General features: G+C 47.5%; 1 protein-coding gene across 1 annotated transcript in view; it reads left to right on the top strand.

Moving 5' to 3' along the window:
- The window catches only part of Pio (zona pellucida domain-containing protein piopio), a 54,445-nt gene that overhangs the window by 5,872 nt on the left and 29,223 nt on the right, over window positions 1-19,350 (top strand). Inside the window, exon 3 of the mRNA XM_070668364.1 lies at window positions 4,216-4,282. Coding sequence (XP_070524465.1) covers window positions 4,216-4,282 — 67 coding nt within the window. The remainder of the gene's footprint in view (window positions 1-4,215; window positions 4,283-19,350) is intronic.

A 19,350-nucleotide genomic window follows, 5' to 3' on the forward strand; every position in this document is an offset into this window, starting at 1 on the left:
GGCGACTTGGACAAATATTGCGTCATTTTCGAAGGGAACAGGTTCCTCGTCGGCGGAAGGTTACGAGTATCTCTAAATATTTTCTCTCCAAGAGGGAGAACGGAATCGGTGACTATTCTTACCGGTGACAGCTCGCCGTCGAAAGGATTCTTCAAACAATACGTGGGCTGAACTCGCGCTTGAGAATACCAGAAACGCAAACACGAATGGCGCAAACATTCGATGCGACGAGGAGTCGGCCGGGAAGACCGATGGATATCCATATATGCTAGCGGCGATAGGAGAAAGGCAAAGGCTTTCGTTTGTCGAATTTCTCTTTGCGAAAAATATCACACCTGAAAATTTGGCGCGTTTAGCTAAGAGGGGCGAGGGCCCGTCGCCCAAATTAGGATTCGTCGACGCGGTTGTCCGGATTAGAGAAATCGTGTGGGCGCGCGCTTAAAGTTCGGAAGTCATTGCGATTAAGCGCAATCTCCTCCGCCCACGTATGCGCGACAATCCTCCTTGGAGATCCTTGTACAGCTCCGTGCCTCTGTTAAATACTTAAATCTCCGAGCGTGACATAATCGGCGGCTTTGCTCGCGGCGTTAAATCGCGGCGTCACAAGAGCACGCGCCGCGATTGCGGACGAAAGTGACTAACTAGCGAGAGTCGCGGACCTGGGTGTCTGCAATAGCGAGGTAATGGGCGGCGATCTCAAGGAGATCTCGGCCCACGTTAGATCCGTGTTGAGTCGCGGCTGCTGATCGGAGTCCGTCGCTCCAATTACCTATTGAACTACTTGACGCGGTCCAAGGACCGTGTCTCTGTCGACGACGCAATCACCGTCTCGGTTTCACTATCGTCCTGTCGCGTTGACCGTTAAATTAAACGCGCGACGACCGAGAGAGACTCGCGGTATCAACGTTAAATGTAATAAAATTTTCTAATTAAACGACCAAGTCCAAGAATACCGTCGCGAGTGACGTCAGGGCTAATTTTAGCCAACACTTGGCGCCGGCGAATATTCCTCCCGGGCGATTAACGCTTATCCGCCGTAACGAGCAATTAATAAGGGAATTGGCGATTAACTGATATTATTATCATTATCGGGGATACCACGAGCGAGCCCCTCGGTTTTCTCCCTCGGTTTATCGCCGGCGAAGACGCGCGTTTCGCGTACGGAGCGAAGCGAAGGTCAGTCCTCGATGGATTCCATCGGACATGGAACGTCGCGAACCTTATATGGTCCGGTCTTGCTGCCGGCGAACTAACTCCGCGCGCCGGAGCTGGGCCGCGGCTTTATCCGAGGTATCTCAGCCGCGTTTCGCGCACGTCACGTTACGATCGAACTGTATCATGCATCGCCGATAATCTGTCTCGCCACGGGCGCTCGTCAAATTAATGGGACCGGGACTCCGGGATAGAAATTGGCCGGCAGCCGCCGTGCCACGGTTCTTTCGCCATCGCCTTCACTTTGGCGTTTTAGAGTCGCGAGCTTGGTCGGCGCGCGAGGTGAGAAAGAGCGAGAGAGAACGAGATGCAAAGGGGGAGCACGTCGTGCCGAGTGTGTACACACTTGAATGGCCGGTGACTCGTTAGACCACTTTCATTGCACGGACGAACAAGCGCCGGCCATGCTGACGTCAGCGTTCCCCACGGAGACTCCGTCACCTCCTGGTCGCGTGAAACTTTCCGCGGCGGTGTCGAGCTAGCGCTCACGGGGCGATTGTTATTTTAGCGCCGAGAGATAAACTTTTATCCCAGGTTACGCGCGAGATCGTCCCGCGTGGGAAAAAGAAAGGCGAGAGGGCTCCGCGGGAGCCCTCTCTCGCGGTCGCTTCTCCTAGGTCAGCTATCGCTTTCAGATGCAGCGCTCGTTCGCCGATACCTGAATTGGAAGCGACGGAAAGACAAAAGTGTGTCGAGGGAAAATTGCGCGGCTATCGTCCTTGTGTTATTTGCTCGCTATTAATTCGCGATCGTTGTCGCTCCGCTTACCGCTTCTGTACGGACCTGGAGGAATTGGCCAGGTCAGAAGACGCGCGATCTCCGATCGGCCAAGCGGCCTCGGCTATACGGACGGATTTGCAACGATTCGCAACTGTTCGCAGCCAGATTGAATCGTCTCAAAGTACGTTATACACTTATCGAACGAACACAGCAACCGCGAAACCCTCGTCGGTGATGTACGTTGCGATATGTCATTGTTGCAGTGATTGAATCGTTTAGGAATGTTCGCTGTTCGCCCGCTAAGTGTACGCACACCTTTGCTCGAGTCCACGTGTCTTCCGCGTTGAAGCCACACGCTGCAGATGAACGTTACTCATCTACGCGGAGATTACGCGCCGCGAGAACGGACCTCGAATCGAATTGATGGCAGGCGATTACCGCACACGTGTATCTCTCGTCGCTGTTAATCTAAAAATAAATTATCGCGACGTTTCGCCGGATGGCATAATCACGGGCGATTTTAGCCGCGGATACACGTTAATGACGTTAATGCGCCGCACGTCTCTTCCATTATCGGACGGTGAACGGGGAGAGGGAGTGGAAACTCTCGCGCGTCTCTCATCGCCACAATAACCGGCACCTGTCTCATTTGCGAGCGCCGTGACGTGAGAAAAGGGGTAGAGAACTTCCATGTTTCGCTCGAGAAATCAATCACCGTTTTATTACTTCATTTTCCCCTCCTCATTAGAATGACGCCATCGTTCGTACGATTTTATTAAAGGCAACAGCGACCTTGTCTGCGCCGAGTGACGGTCTTTCCTTTTTCTTGCGGACGTCGCGAGCTATCGCAAATAATGTATTCACGTAACCGGACGGTCATTAATTTCAACGCTCCGCGACGATAATTTATTTTAGCCCGCGAAGAAAGCGTTTCCCGTCTTACGCAAATTTTTTTTCTTTTTCTTTCTTTCTTTTTTTTTTTTATATTTTTTTCTTAAGCAGCGACGACAGCCGTCCAGCGGTCTGATACTCTCTGAAAAGTGGGAACAGCATGCGGCTCGCACAATCTAGCGAGCGAGAACAGCGAGAGGCGATCAACTCGGGCATGACATTTTCGCGAAGACTTTCATATCGCGCACTTTAATCGCCCGGCGATCGATCATCGAGCCAGCGATCGGTTAAATTAATACTTGGCTACGGAATACGTCTATCGGACTGTACAACGCGCCGCAGACGTGTGTTTAAAACGAATCGCTTGAAATCGCACAGGCGATGGTGTTCCCGTAAACCGTGATGGGGATCCCTCGGTAATCAATTTATTCGACACGTTAAACGGCGATATCGGGCGCGATGAAGATAAATCCTCGCCGGCTGCCTGTTCGCGGGATCTCGTTTTCATCTCGGATCGTTGCGGCTAAGACGGCGACGCTCCCATCGTTTCGCAATGACGCGACAGTTAACGGACGTGGCAAATGGATAATGATTACGGCAAAATGGGTAATGATACCGCGAATTCGTTCGGAACGGCTCGCGATAGGGAGTTGGATTAAATTAATTCGAATCGGGATAAATCATCACTCGTTGCGAGTACGCCGACTGCGATTACGCGTATTATTTTAATGAACGGCTGAGCAGCACATTCGTCTCGAGGCGTTTCACGGCTCCGAAGAGTCGGATCTTAATTCTTTTTTTATTTTTTTTTTATTTTTTTTTTATATCTCCCCGCGCCAGCATATTGCGCTCATTTCGTCATCGACTTCTCCGCGAACGCCGATGATATCACACCGCCAATTGTGGCAACTTGCTCCGTCACCGGGGCTAACCTGATCCTGATAAATACGTCCCATCAGACTAAAAGTGACGGCGACACTGCTCTCTTTTTCCACGCCTCTCCTCAGTGTTTACCTAACGCCGATTATCTTGAATTTTACGTAATCTCTTCCACGATTCCTTTCCTGCCTTTTTAGATTCTCTTTCCGCGTCTCGGCGCTCTTCTCGGGCCACCGTCGACTTTATATTCGCGCCGCGAGTCTCGCCGTGCCAGGGAGAAAAATTGACAATATTTTCTGGAGCTTGTAAGCACCAGTTCTTACTTAAGCGTTAGATACCACTTGCGACACGCGTGTTACAGCCGTGTTACAATATCGTGCGTGTTGCGCTAGTCGTCTAATTGCGTTTGCGAGATACGCCCGCCACCGGCGGCTAACACGCGGCAGTCAACGCGAACAATTCTATCTTATTAAGCGAGAAGATCTAATGCATCGCCTTTCCCCTTGTTTTCAGATCACAATAACGAGGCACAGCGATGCCAGTACGCACGCAGCCCAGCTACCTCAACAGCTGCCGACATGTGAGTACACATATATATATATGCATGTAAGACTTGCTTTCTAATTGTTCCGGTGACGCGGGGCGACGACTAATTAGGAACGGATCAATTAGACGCCGATCTCGCGTACGCGGAATCGGAAGCTCGCGATGCGGCTCGTACGCCGGCGATTCCGTCGGTTTCCTTTTCCACGTCGATTCGCGCGGTGGTATTTTCTCCCGCGAAAAAAATCGCCGACTCCCCTCTCGTTCTCGCAAAGCCAAATTGCCGGATAATCAGATAAAAGTGGACGCTTTCCACACGACGCGCACTTTCTAATGACGGCACAATACCGGCCTGATGACAATGATGCGCGAGGTGGGACGCTCGCGGTAACGAAGTATAACGGTTTGGCAATAAACGTAATTACGAGAAAGTAATCGACCTCCTGTACTTTCTTAACGCCCCGACGGAGAAGCGTAATTAATTACGCGGGCTAATTGCCTTTGCGCGTCTCGATCAATCAAGCGCGGATTTGAATGCGCGCTGGCGTGCGTCGGTGATTTTATCTGCTCCCGACATGTTTGATTGCATCAATTAAATATTGATTTCTTATCAACGGAATTGACGTCAAAAAGTAATCTCAAAACGAGTGCGTACCTGTAATCACGTCCGTAGCACTACTAAGTACAACGTCAATAGGTTTAAAAATTATTCGGTGATCTTCAATTAAATCTCTCCGTTGCATTAACGAAATTTGATAAACGACGTCACGAGCGCGTCAGCGGTAATTAATAAACGAAGAAAATTATTTGAACGCTTCTCAAGACTCGTATTTATTAACGTTTGATAAAAAAGAAAGGAAAAAAAATAGGGGGGGACTATAATCTTATCCGCTTTGCTGCCGCAGCGATTTTTAGTCGGATGCAGATTTTTCTTACGTCAGCGAAATTGGGCGGGAAGTATTTAATCGACGGGTGATTTTAACGAAAGGGAAAAGTCGTCGTTCGGTGGAGAGTCTTTCTAGACAGACCGACGACCTTCCCTGGAAGACATTGCTTTTGCTGGAAGGTGAACGCAGCCGTGCGACCTAGATTCTCGTGTGGAAAGGAGCGAAGCCGGCCGCGAGATGAACGGAGAAAGAGTGATGCGAGATATAAACGGCACGAAACGAGATGACTATTATAACCGGGACGAGCGGTGCACACCATCGCGATATCCGCCGCGGCATCGACGCGAATCGAAAGTCCACGCCGTGCACTTGGCTCCGGGACACTTTCAGGCCTTTTACTTCACGCAGTCGCACGACCGCAAGTCAAATTTCACTTATCGTATCGGCGGAAACGCGCCGTCTGTTCGGAACTCGCCTCTGCCCACCTTATCGGGAGAATCGCAAATCGCAGAACCAGTCTTTCGCAAAACCCGCCCGCGGTCCCGCGCCGAATCGCGCAGTTTTCGATATCAATTTCGCGATGCAACAACTTAGTTTTATTTACTCGAGCAAGAATAATTCTACTAAATATATTTTAAAACGTTAAATAGAAATTAATTTCGTTGTTAAAGAAGCAGGACGGTTAATGTACGTATATTAAATTTAATTTATTAGATTTATTAAGCTCGATCATGGTCAGTTTGTTAGTAACAATGTTAAGTCGCGCTTTTTTGCATAAAACAGTTCGATATATGTCCGTCGAGTATAGATTCATAATTCCTCGAATATCTCTGGGTGCTTCACGAGACGACGATTAATGAGCGAGACCAACACACTATTTCCCTCCTGACAAAGATGAATTGAAAGTCTCTGTTGAAGCGCCCGCGGGTGCCTTTCGGACTTTTACTTTTTGTCGTTTGTTCCGCCGAAGCGCCTCGTTGAGAACGAAGGAAAATGAAATTGTTCCGTTCTGCCCTGATAAGAAACTAGGCACGCGTCCTCCGCATTATATTATTATTATTATTACTTTCCGTTTGTTCTCTTTACAAATGATTTGGCGCCTACTCTCGAACACGTTTACGCGCTGCTTTATGCTGATGATCTTAAGTCATCTCTTCAAGCTAATTTACTTTCTAACCGTTACAGCCTGTCGACAGGCTTATTTCTTGACATACAAATGTTCTATTAAGAGACTGTCACCTAATTATAATCCAATTTGCCATTCACACATGTGTTCTTAGACAAACATGGCACGCGCACACGTATATACGTATGCAGATTTACCATTAGCTTATTTTTTTTTTTTTACTATAAATTTAGTTAAATCTTAAAATCTTTATTTTAATAATATTAATATTTTAATAATATTGAGGCACGATATTTAAATTCGACGAGATTTATATATATATATTACAATTATAAATTATAATAAATTACTAAAACTTGCAGGTTTATTCTTTTTAAATTCATTAACGGCTGCGTTTATTTAACATTATGCTTTTAATCTGTTTCGTAATTTTTATTTTATCAAGTTAAAATACGTGTGTGTAGTACATTTAAAAATCGATGAATTAACATGTTCCAAATTCTTTGCGATCTCTCCCCCCCTCAGATATCTTTTTGGTTGTTCTCGAGAGATTTACATTCCGATTATTGCATTGTAAGGCGCTATCATCGTCGGAATCGAGTAGTGCATTGTTTAGTGCCTCTCGAACCGCTGTTTCTGCACTCTCGAAGAGAAACCGCACCTTCGAAGAAAGTATTTTTTTTCGCTCCTACCTTCGTGCATGCGAACACTCGTTCGCTCTCGCGCGGAGGACGAAACTATTATTCTCACATGCACCACACTACCCCGCAGCCGTTCTTCCATATATGCGCCATGCCGATAAACCGCATCGTTTAGTTCTCATTCTCCCGTTTACCGTTTTATTAAACTGATATTTATCGAAAGCTTGTATTGTTAAAGAAACAAATTAATCCGCTGTTAGCCGACGCTCGTTAAACGAATTCTCGGTGAAATCGTCGTTTTCCGCTAGAAAAACCCGCGTGGTCTCAATTGGGCGCGTTCTCCAATTCTTCATGAACGTTCTCTAAAATCATCGAGTAGAAAATATCTTGCAGAAAGCGAGCGACTGCGTAAGTGCAGTTTTACAGCTCGTGAGAGACTGACAAATCTTTCGGGCGCGTAAACGACCCTCGCAAAAAAAAAAGAAAAAAAAAAATAAATTCCTGAGAATACGTCAGATTGATATAACCGAGGACACGACGATGCGACGTATTAAAAAAAAATCCAGGCCGTGCGAATGAGATCGTCCGCGTTTAACGCATTCTGCGCATTTGAATGCATCGTCTTCTTATGTCGTCGAGGAATTTTTCACACCGTCGGTCGCGCTCGTACGGGATAAAACTGTCGCCACACTCGTTAGCGCGCGATAATTAAGGACTGCGGATGTTTATCGTCGCGGCATAATTATAATGGAATATATCAAAAAGAAATCTCTAATTAGAATTATCTCTATCGATTAAAGTTATTATAATAATAATAATTTTTTCTTTTTGCTCGCTTCTTTAAAAGACTTAATTCTACGAAGAACTCGGTAATATTTTATCGCGCGGTTTACTATTTTATTTTATTATTTCTCGAAATTTTATCGCACCGCGAGGAAGAAGGGCTGCGAAAAATTATATTCGCGATATTGTTACGACATCGGAGTACCGACGTAATTTATCGCGCTCTATCTCCATCGATCGATCTCGCTACTACGTCGGATTAGTTATTCGCTTAACTTTATGTGCCATTAATGCGACGTACAGGCGGCTAATGCACTTCACGCTTTACCCCTTGATTTGACATCATTATCTTTTAATCTGATTTCATCGTTACAGCGCACTTATGTCACGGTGCGACGATCAATCCGACGCCTTGATAAATTAGACGTAATGATTCAGTATCTTTTTTTTTTTTTTTTCTCTCCTTGGCGTCAATTCCATTTCTCTCGTCCGCGTATTCTGTCCAAGATAACTACGTGGACTTGACGTCGTTGTCTTATGACCCCCCCGCATCATTTTGCAATAAAGAACTCTACGTTGGACAGTCGGATGCTGTTCTTCAATACGCCGCGGCCAGTCGTAATTATCGTAATTAATATAACGTAATTAATGTTGCGAGGTTTCTTATTAATATTAGACGCGGCGCCGAAGCTTTTGCCGCGCAGCTCGGAAAGGCATCTGTTACGACGCTCGCGGTCTCGAATTGGCGCTTCGTGTTAATTTGGACGTCGTAAACTTAACTGGTTACCGTTGACTTCGCCGACCTTGGTGATAAGTTTCTCTTCCGTAACGCAGCAGCCGGTGAATATGCCCGAGCGTGTGTATTATACGTACGCGTCCCGCTTGTGATCGCGCGCTTGTAAATCGGCAATTATCGTCGATGACCCGACGGGCAGCGTTACGGTAGGATCGTAAATAGGATGAGAGCAGGCGGTTATAAATGATCCTGCCTAATGACGATCGGCTGCATCGTTAAACGGTCCGGCGCGGCGTCGGTGCCCGGTGTCGCGTTGTCCCGTTACCGCGAATTTATTCCGATCAGTTTTCGCAATCTAGCTGTCCGCATGCGAAAATCAGCACCTGACGCACGCAATTACGATAGCTCCGTAGGTTAGTTAACGGTCGCGGGCCCGTTAGCTGACAAATTAAAGTATATTCACTGGCGTAAAATTGAAGTAAAGTCATGGGAAGCCTGTCCCTTTGATTTAGCTCTTCAAAAGGTTTATTTCCCCCTCTTTTTCTTTTTTTTTTTTTTAAATTTGATTTATTAACCAGTTGCAACTCCGTGATGTAAAAAGTTTTCCACGTGGGAACGAAATCGTGGGGTACGTCCTTGATCGCAATCTCGCCGACGATAACGATAATATTGCATTTCCTCGGTTACATCCTGACCGCTTTGTCTTTCCGTCACGGTCGCATACCGTCCGCGATGTAAGCCATGGGTAATCCGGGGCCGATGAATCGGTCGCGATGCGATCCTTCGAGCGATTGCGCGTCCGATCGAAAGGGAGATTCGCGGACGTCGATCCGCGTCACGGCTCGCCGCGTTCACCCCGGAAGTGCCCCGGAAGGTGTCGGCCCGTGGAATCAGGGACGCTATCGCGTTGTCTGAAACCGGGATCTTCGATCGCGGGGGGAAGAGGCATTGTCGAGAGACTCGCGGCACTCGCGACGAGAGGCGCGATAGGAAGAAGCGGCGTGTAAAAGAATCGAATGCCCCGGGGGAATATACCGTTTTCGTTTACTTCAGAATCGTCCGAATCGATAACGGTATACCTTATGTGGAATCCCCGACAATTCATCTATGCCACGCGCCCGCGGTGCCTCGGCCGGACGCCGTTTGCGTAGGAATCAATTTGGCGAAGCCGTTGGAATCGCGCGAAACTATCGTGCCGAAACGGCACACTGCAACTGAACGTCTTTATTTTGCCACGATCGAGTTCCTTTGCTGCCCCGACATTATTTTTTATTAACATTTCAATATGCTACCATTCATTTTTCACATACATCGTCTTTGTTATACGTATATCTTGGATCAGAGCTTATCTATTATTATAATTATTATTAATTATTGGGATAATAAAGATCGAACTTGTTATTAATTTACAACGACTCATCAATCATTTCTTTTCTCTTTTTACTTCTCTCGCTGAGGTATACAAAAAAAAAAAAATTAGTAATAAAACAAGCAGCGTAATTAAAATGAATTGAGAATACGATACATTGAAGCGTCAAGACGATTGCTATCCTGGATCGAAATACCTAATGGGTGTGCGCGAACGTCTGTCGATTAAAATTTGAGATAGTAGATCCGGCGATACAAATTTTTTTTTTTCTTTTAATTTTATTTCGCGAGGGAGATGAGCGATGGATTCTCACGAATCGCGGCGAAGGCATGCGGGGATCCAAAACCCCCCGAGGCCACTCGTTGACTTCTTCTGGCGATTCCTCGACGATTTCGCCGCGGCTGGAAACGGACGCGGCTGGCGGGAGTCATTAATAATTGAATGAGCATTACGTCGACACGGTAAATCGGCCGGGGCGAGGAGTTTAACGCCGTGCAAGGCGAGCTCGCGCCGGGAGTGAGAACGCCAAGTCCCTCGTGACGAATGGCGTCGACGGAAATATCATTGCGCGTAGGAATCTCCGCGGCGCGCATCGCCGACCTCGGGATAGTAAATCGAAGTAATTGCGTCGTACACGCGCGGCGATGAATCCAGCGCGGAGCGTGGCGTGCAATTAATATCGTCGCCGTGCGACGCATCTCGCGACGGTTATTATTGATCGCGGGTTTTAGGCGCGTTCAGTGGCGAATTTATCAGACGCAGATGTCTGATAAAAGAACCACTGAGCGTAGAAAAATCTTGAGACCGTGGATGGAGCTAAAAATTCGAGTCTCGTTAACATTTGGATATTTATTCGGTTACATGTTGCAGAAGGGGAAGTAAAATGCGTGAATAAATATTAATGATAAAAAAAAGAAAGAAATAAAAATATCCGCTTGGATGTATTTTCTCGCGTTGGAATATATTCACCCCAGAGTCATTCGAGGGAGACGGCCTTCTGAAAATAAAAAGCGACGTAATTCGAACAATGGGTATTCATTACGAAGGCCGGTGCATCGCGCGAAATAGGATGCGCGGAATGCACACGGTAACTGGTAATTTTACGAACCAGTCATATTTTCCTTGTGCGCAAGAATAATTAGCTCCATCGCGGTACGGTGTTTTTTTTTTTTTTTTTTTTGTAAAGGTAAACTTGATGCCTTCCGTGAAAATTATATGACTCTCAGCGAAGCATTTTTTCCGCTGAAACTCACGTATAAACTCGTATATGGGCACCTGATATAAATCACACGTACCGGGATGGTACGTGTACATGGAAAGAGTTAAGCATCCGGAAAACAATTGCCGATCTATCGTTTTACTCGGACGATCGTCTTCCACGTGCTATTGTAAACGACAACCAGAGCAAAGAATCTGATCCTCGGGTAAGGATGACGCCCGGGCGTCAAGGTTGTCAGACCGCAACCGTCGGCGAGACTTCGCGAGGAGACGGAAATCGTCCGGCGGGGCGTTGATTTACTATTATTCAAAATAAGCGACCCGACGTGGCTGGCAGCGTAACGAATGATAGGGCGTGCAGCAACTGTGGAACCGCGGTCGAAGGCGGATATAAAAGCACCTTCGAAGAGCCCGCGACGAGCACGAAGGTGCACCGAAGCGAGTCGATCGCGTCAAGGCTGCGGGAATCGTTCAAGTTGAAAAAAAAAAAATGGGGTGGTCTTCGCTTTTCCATTTCTCGCAATGCAAGTACGCGATCACACGCGATCACTATTGCATCTTAATCGATAACGAACGACTTGGATCACGAGTCGACGTAAATTGGTTTTTAAATTGAATTTCGATGGGTTTATGTTCAATTAAATTAAAATACGTCGGTGTTATTTTATTATTTTTAAAATTTTATTTTATTGCAATTATACGATAGCGTAATAATTTGTCGTGAAAGAATCCGTCGGTATAAACAGAGATATTTTCTTTCGCGAAAGGTAGCCTCTCCGCACAGCGTTGGCTATTAATTCTTTTACGAACGCAATATCCGTGCTTCTAAGAGTTAAACGGCGGATGGGCCTGTCGGCGGGAGGTCGAGCAGCGAGGAAATCGCGAAGAGATAACGAGCCGGCCAGGGCCGCGGCGCAATGTGATGCGACGCGTTGATTCGCGGATAAGCATCGCGAGAAACGAGCGGGGCAATCGGCGCCTTTGTTTCGCGCCAAGGAAAAGGACAGTCCCGGCGTGGCGAGCTGGATCGGTGCCGTTGTTGTCTCGAAACTGGATTAAATCTCCGGCTTTCGGCCGCCTAATTTCGTAGTCCGGATTGCTAAATCACTACTTCCGTCCGGCCGCCGCGTCGGTTCGCCTCCGACTCGTTTTAACCGTTCGGCGCACGTAATACCGTCGAAACGAACCCGGCCGAGAACGTGCCGGGGCGAGCGCGCGATGCAGGTGGGACTTTACAGTAATACATACCGTTTTCTGGAAATCAAATCGTTACCCGAGTTTCGTGTACCGTACTCTCGGGTCAAAGCGCTCGGAGGGTTGAAAAATGTGAAAACGCTCGCGGAGCAGCGAGACGATTTCGAGTCCATCTCGCGCGCGGCGATTCACGTTTACGGGATCAGATTCGACGTTACGTTTTTTGCCAGGATCACCGGGGGGGCAATCATCTTCTATTCAGTCCCGTTCGCGGCGTTATTTACTCGTAAAAAGTATCGCGCGGAGCATCCTTGAGCCCTCGATAAATCTCTTCCGGGGATACCGGCGGGTATTTCCACGCGGACGGTATTGATTCCGCGCGCTTTCGACGGCGCCGGCTCGCACAATCCGCTCATCTTTTCAAGGCCGTGGGCAATTACTCAGGCATTCCGACAGTGGCAGTTTCTTTAGAGCGTCGCTCGTCTACCGGATTGTTCTTATACCGTTTCTCGTATTCCGCAACGGGGATAGAAATTGTCGAGATTGCGATTTGCTCGGCGGCTTTCAAAGCCTCGCGTGCAGCCGACTAGGTTTGTTTCCTAAATCCAATTTAATCGGAATCTTCGATGTCGTCCGAAATCTGTCGGTTCTCACGCTACCGCTACCTCGTAAAATTTGTATTTTCGACGTCGACGTATCTACCCGCGGCCGTGCCTCGCAATCTAATATAAACGAGTGCGGCGACCGCGGCGGCAAAAAGAAAAAAAAAAAAGAAATGGCAGTTTTTCGCCGGTTGAATTTTGACGAGGCGTCAGGAGACGTAAATCGCGTAACGGATCGTGAATTACGTGACATACCGGTTACAGCCTTGTCTCGCAAACGTAACCTTGCTCGTCTCCGCGTACGCGTAACTTTATTGCGTAACGCAATTCGTCGCGCGAATCACGTATCATTTCTACTCGCGACTCTTGCCTGCGGTTTTTCCCATTAAAGTTACCTTCTTTTCCCCCCCGTCTCGTTTAAAGTGCCGGTGAATTTCCCGCAATTGAAACACGCGTGACGAGATGACGCGGATCGTGTCGAACTCCCGCGATCGTCCCACGTTTTATGAAGCGCCTCGCCCGGATGATCCTGGATCTCGCGCTAGAGACAGGATCTTCTCGTCGGTACGCCGGGCACGTTCTGCTTATGCATCTAGGACCGTAATCTCGATCACACGTTCCGAGTTATATTAGTCTCGCCGGGTTTCGCACAGCCGCGTAACTGTAGATTTCGTGTCATTTGAATTTCTGATTTTCGCACGATATGAATCGAATTTCAAATATCCTCGTCTGAACGTGTTATACGGAAGGTAATACAAAATTAAAGGCTAAAAAACCTGGCTTACAGTTGCGTATAATCTCGAAATTAATTATTAAACTTCGTTTCGCACTCGGTCACGGGCAGGTTTACATTTTTAATCCGATAGTCTTCCGCTTATAATTACATATGTTTAAACATACCTCAATTTAGAATTAAAGCCCGTTATACATTATACTAACTTATGATTGATTAATACGAGTTGCGACGTGAAATGATTAATTATGTAAAGAATAACGGATAAGTCTATTAAAATCACGTTAATTGCAGCTGACGATTGCGCCGCGGTCGCGAGACTATTATTCTGAATTGTATTACGCGACGGTGCGACGAATAATTGCCGCGATTACCTTCTCTAGAAAAAGAGAGAGAAAGAGAGAGAGACGAAGCGTCGCGCGTTGTAACCTCCGGGTTAACGGAAAACGACGGTTCCCGGCACCGGAAGGGTGCACTTACGTACATGTTTACGCTCGGTTCGCCCCGCGCATCCTGCGGTGGAAATTATACTTACGCGTACACACTAACGTGCGCGACGCGTGCATCTCTTCTTCGAACGTTACTCGGAAGAGATCATCAACGGAAGCGCGGACTCGCCTTAAGCGCGCGGTATAATACGCACGCGATGCCGAAGCGCGGCGAAAGGATTCATATATTAATATCGCGGAATAAACAAAAATAGAGGCCGAGGACTCTTTATTACGTCTATTACGGCGAGATGAGTTAAGGATGATATAATAAACGCGTTGCGTAACCGTTCTCCGTATGCGTAGGAGAGACGCTACGCCGGAACGCCGATGTCATTTCCGGTTGCTAGCGGGACTGCGACGCGACCGCGAGACGCGCGCGAATATGTATGTACGACAGTTACATCGGGCCGAAGAGACGCGTTCCACAGCCCCGTCCTATAACGGAATTCAGCTGACCGATCATTAGAGCCGGTGCGCGCTTGCATAATTCGTGCCGTATAATTGCACCGGTCACCGACTGTACCGCTACTCGCGATTTTCAAAAGCGGTGCACCGCTAGCATGCCTCGTGATATTGCGAGGCGATATTAACTGCCCGCTCTCGTGAAAGAGCTTGTATGAGGTTTCTAATAAGAAAAATTTTTTTTTAATTAATAATAAAAAAGCGGAGGACTGAATGTATACGAGGTAGCAATTCATGCATTTAATTCGAAGCCAGACGAAGACGTTCGTTCGCACGTCAGGCGATCGGATTGAAAAGATGCGGTTTTTATAACGCAGCGGCGAGTTAGAAAGTCGGATTGATCATCGGATGAATACGTTATGAAACATCGGCGCTAATATCTACGCGATCTGAAGGCGAGCACCGGGAGATTTCAGGGGAATTTCGTAAGGACGCATCCGGCGGATCTTCACCGAAAATCTTAACGAGCGAAAAACTTACCGACCCGAGCGTTTTTACGCGGATGCTCGCGCACACCTAGGTCGCTTCCTCACCGGAAGCTCTTCTCCGAGGCCTACCGATTTCGCCACGGGAAACTTTTCGCCCCGGTAATGCAAATTAATCAACAGCGTTAGATTTTGGATCGTTGGCTTTCGTCGTGCGTCGATTTTGCAGTGATCAAATTTGTTTGAGAATATTTGCTTCCGCTGTTCTGTCACTCTTTCTAAAATTTATCGGGAACCAGTGGTATCGCGAATAAATCTTTGAAATTAATAATCGCGGTGCCGACTTCACGAGGACACGTTTTATCGAGGAAGAGACCCGTTCTATAATCGTTCCGCGCGCGTACGTGTGCGCGGCGCAATAAAATCTGAAACGGGCTATTACCCGCGCAATTTTCTCGCGCGTTTTCCAGAGAATCGCATGTACGCGATTCACCGTGTCGTCGACGTAGCCGAGCTCGGCGACAGGAAGCGCTACGTCGCGCCGCGTTCGGCTGCGTTCTCGATATTTTATGCCGCTCGTGTCCATCACGGCGCATTAAAATCTCACGCACGAAAGGCACCGGGTTCTTGCATAACTGTGCGTGCCCCGGCTTTCGCGGCTCGTTCGGCGCTCCTACGATCGATTTCGCCAATTCTTTAATGTCCCCTTTGCGTTCGCTCGTTTTTTTTTTTTGTTACGGCGTGAATATATTCCGTGGCGATCGATTCCGTTAAAAAGAAATAAGAAAGAAAAAAAGAAGAGAAAAAAAATCTCATCCGCGTTAAGTTTTTCACGTTACCGTGCGTAATGCCTTATTAATGATACTTTCATTACATATCGCTTCGTATTAACATTAATTCTTATCCGTAATTAATTTTCTTTTTTGCCCGAAGAGATTTAATGGTGTAGATTGCAACCGGCGGAATACAATGTAATTCGCAACGGCATTTACGGAAGATTGCTGTTAATTTCCCCTTAGCATCTTTATATTTTACCATCCTGAATTACGTTGGCGTGTTCGGATTAATTATACCGTAACCGCCGGGGGGTCGCTGAACCGTGAAGGAATTCAGAAAGGTATCGCCGGCGAACGGCACGGTCAACCGAAGAGCATCTCCCGCGGATCCGTGACACCGCGTCTAATAAAAAAAGAGGACCGACGTCGTTGCGTAACTCATACATATGTACGCGCGCTTTGTCTTCGTTTTCTTATTGCGCAGGATCTAAATCAGGCAGCTGGAATATGCGATTTACCCGGCGCGAACGTTATTACGAAATACGGACGCTTCCGTTAATTCGGCCACTTAGAGGGACTTCATGCACCGCGAATTTCTAATTACGCTCGCACCTCGATCTGCCACTCAGAAAGAGAGAGAGAGAGAAAGAGGAGAGGAGATGAGATCGCAGCCTCGCGTGGATAATAGAGCCGACTTTCAATTTGCGTCACCATCGCTTCGTTAGGCTGTTTACTTGGAGAATTATTACGTTCGCGTATACGCGAACCGAACGTGCAAAGCGGTGTCACGCGGCGGTCATTTCGTAACGAGAGCGTGCTGTGCGGTTGTCCTCGACTCGATCCTGTCCGGTAATATAGTTGCTCATTTGCTGGGAACTAAACGTCGCACCGTCCGCCCTATCATCGGAATCCGCGCGGCGGTAATCTTTCCTCGGGAACGCGCAAGATGAATTTCAACGAAAACAGGATGGAGCAAAGGAAGAGCGCGAAGGTGCGCTCGACCGTCGGCGGAAGTCGCGTAGCGAGCGAGGTTCGCGTGTCGTTTGCAAATTGCACTCGCTCGAGATGGTGGGGGAGAGGAACTTCTTCGGCGCGCCTTTGTTATGCCCTTCGGGAACCCGGGCCGGCTGTGAGTCAGAGGCGGAAAAAGAAAAGAATACCCCGCGCCCGTGTGTGAAAGCACGAGTGACGTGTGCGTACGTGACGCTCGTCCCCGCGTTCACGGAAGAAAGGAAAATCGAATAAAAGCGAGATACGCGAGCGAGAAAGGAAAGGTTCTCGCGCGTCTCCGCGTCGACGCGCGGCGAGATTCGGCGTATCGGGCCAGAGTCCGGCTCGTCCAAGAGAACTCTGAAGGGTCAAGTACCTTCGACTTCCGGCCTCGGGACTTGGACCACGCGGCGCGTCGCTTCTTCGCTTCTCGAGAGTAATTGCGACGCGCGAGATGTCGTGACGGAACCGCATCATTAGCCGGGTATTCTTAGGCATCTATTGGAATTGATTCCAGACGACGATATCGGATAATCGCAATCTTAATGATATAATGACGGAATTTGTAAGGGATATTCCCCTTGCAGTCACGCGCGATTAACTCTCGGCTCAAAGCGTCTTCCCGCACGAAGATATCACGACCTTATAACATGCAACAAGAATGCGTATTAATGAACGTGTCACTTGCGTGGCATTTTGCGATCGAGGGAAAAATTATTTAAATAATTAGAGAACTCGGCGCGTATCAGTCCGGGCTGTTAAACGACTGAATAATTTTCCGCGAGTGCCCCTTTTCTAATTTTGCTATCCGACGGCCGACCGTTTGTCGGCCTCGACGCGACTCGCCAATATCGTTTAATCTCACGAAGCTTACATCAGTGGCGTTTATTCCCAGGGTTCGAGACTTTTCTGTAATTACGGTAAAAAAAAAAAAGAGTGAAGAGGTCTCGGTTTCTTTCCTTTCTGCCGCCGTATCTTTTTCTTTCGCCGGGTCCGTTATACGTCGAAAAGCCTGAATGAATCCGCGTGGAAACGTGAACGTAAGCCGGTCGTTGACCTCGCGGATTCCGGGATTCCTTCTCGTGGTCCCGCCTCGATATTTCCGACGGCGATCGAGGCACAGGCTCGCTCGCACGGTGTCGTTTAAACATTTTCGCGTGCCGTTAATTGCTTCCCACCGCGATCGGGCGTCGTTCCTCGATTTAGCGACGAGGGAGGACACCTCAATAGCGCGAAGGAAACGCCCGTCAAACGATGACTTTTTGAGAATCGGGACTTCCGTAATTATTACCCGCGTTGCACAAGACGCGGGAGAGGGACGGATGAGAGAAAGTAAAAAGTGAATATAAATAACGTTACTTTCTCAACACTGGCCGATCGCTTTCAAATTGCTGCGTTTGAATATTTCCACCTGGACATTATTACGTTTTTCTTATTACGTTTCCTTGTACATCGTTAAATGAATTTCTTGTTGAAATTGAAAGTATAATTTTAAAGCTGAACGCCGGGTAACGCGATTTGTGAAATAAAATACTGTTATGAAAACTCACGGTTATCGAATCCAAAGAATCGTATTTAAGAAGAGATGATGAACAGGTATTTCGCAATACTCTTGCGGGAAGTATCATCTTTCGAGCAATCATTGACACTTCCATCAAGGATAATGACTGGATAAAGATACTTCGCGACAAGAGCAGGAAGAGAAGAATACTCTACGTGACTGCCTCGCAAAGTTAAGCGAGCCAAGTTCACGACTCTCTCATCATTGTCTCCCCGCGGGTTGATAATGATAATCCGCCGATGATTATTGTCATTACGAGACGCGGGAGGACGGCATGCGAGTCTCCCAATTTACTCGCGACAGCTCGCCACGTTCTCTCTCCTTTTTCTCTCTCTTTCTCTCTCTTGCCGCCTCGAGGTGGCTCTAATGAATTTTCTGGAGCGATAATCCGCGGCCTCATTAGGCGCGATGAATGTGCGCGAGCCGTGGTTTTAATCGCCCGCTACTAATGGCAGATTTGGTCGATTACGCTTTCCCCCGCGGTCGTACTAACGAGACGACGATTTTTCCTGCGCGCAAATAAAATTTAATACGCGAAATAAATCTGACGCGCTCGTAGCTACAAGCAATCTATTCATTTCGCCGAGTGTTTAATTTTCATCGCTCATCAAGAGCAAAAAAAACAACGGTCCCGACTCGGCAATTGCGCTCAGCATAATACATTTATACCGCGGCATAATACATTTAATTGAAGCTTCCGCCGTAGATCGTGGTACGATCGCGCGAAGTCGATGAACGAAATTGTAACGCCGGCGCGACCGCCGCTTGATTTCACGCTACGGAGGCAGTGCCCGCGTGCGTTTCGGTGCGTGAATCGTACTGTTATTGCTTAATTAGTCGCGAGCCAACGGTCACGAGCGAGTTTCTATCGATGCCGTGGAATTCCTAGTGCGATAAATTGATTAGCCGAAGAGAGCGACTCGTTCCTCGAGTACTTTCGTCTCGAGCCACGCAAAGGCATTAATTCTTAAAAATTGCATTTGCAGTTCTGCAGATTTATCTTTGAAAAGACGTTTAAAAAATATTGTCACAACAGAGCTAAATAATAAAAAAATGTGTTCAGATTACATTTATAATTTTCTTAAGTATGTGCAATATTTAAATAATATAG

This window comes from Cardiocondyla obscurior, linkage group LG17 (genome assembly GCF_019399895.1).
Source record: "Cardiocondyla obscurior isolate alpha-2009 linkage group LG17, Cobs3.1, whole genome shotgun sequence".
Taxonomy (NCBI): Eukaryota; Metazoa; Arthropoda; class Insecta; order Hymenoptera; family Formicidae; genus Cardiocondyla; species Cardiocondyla obscurior.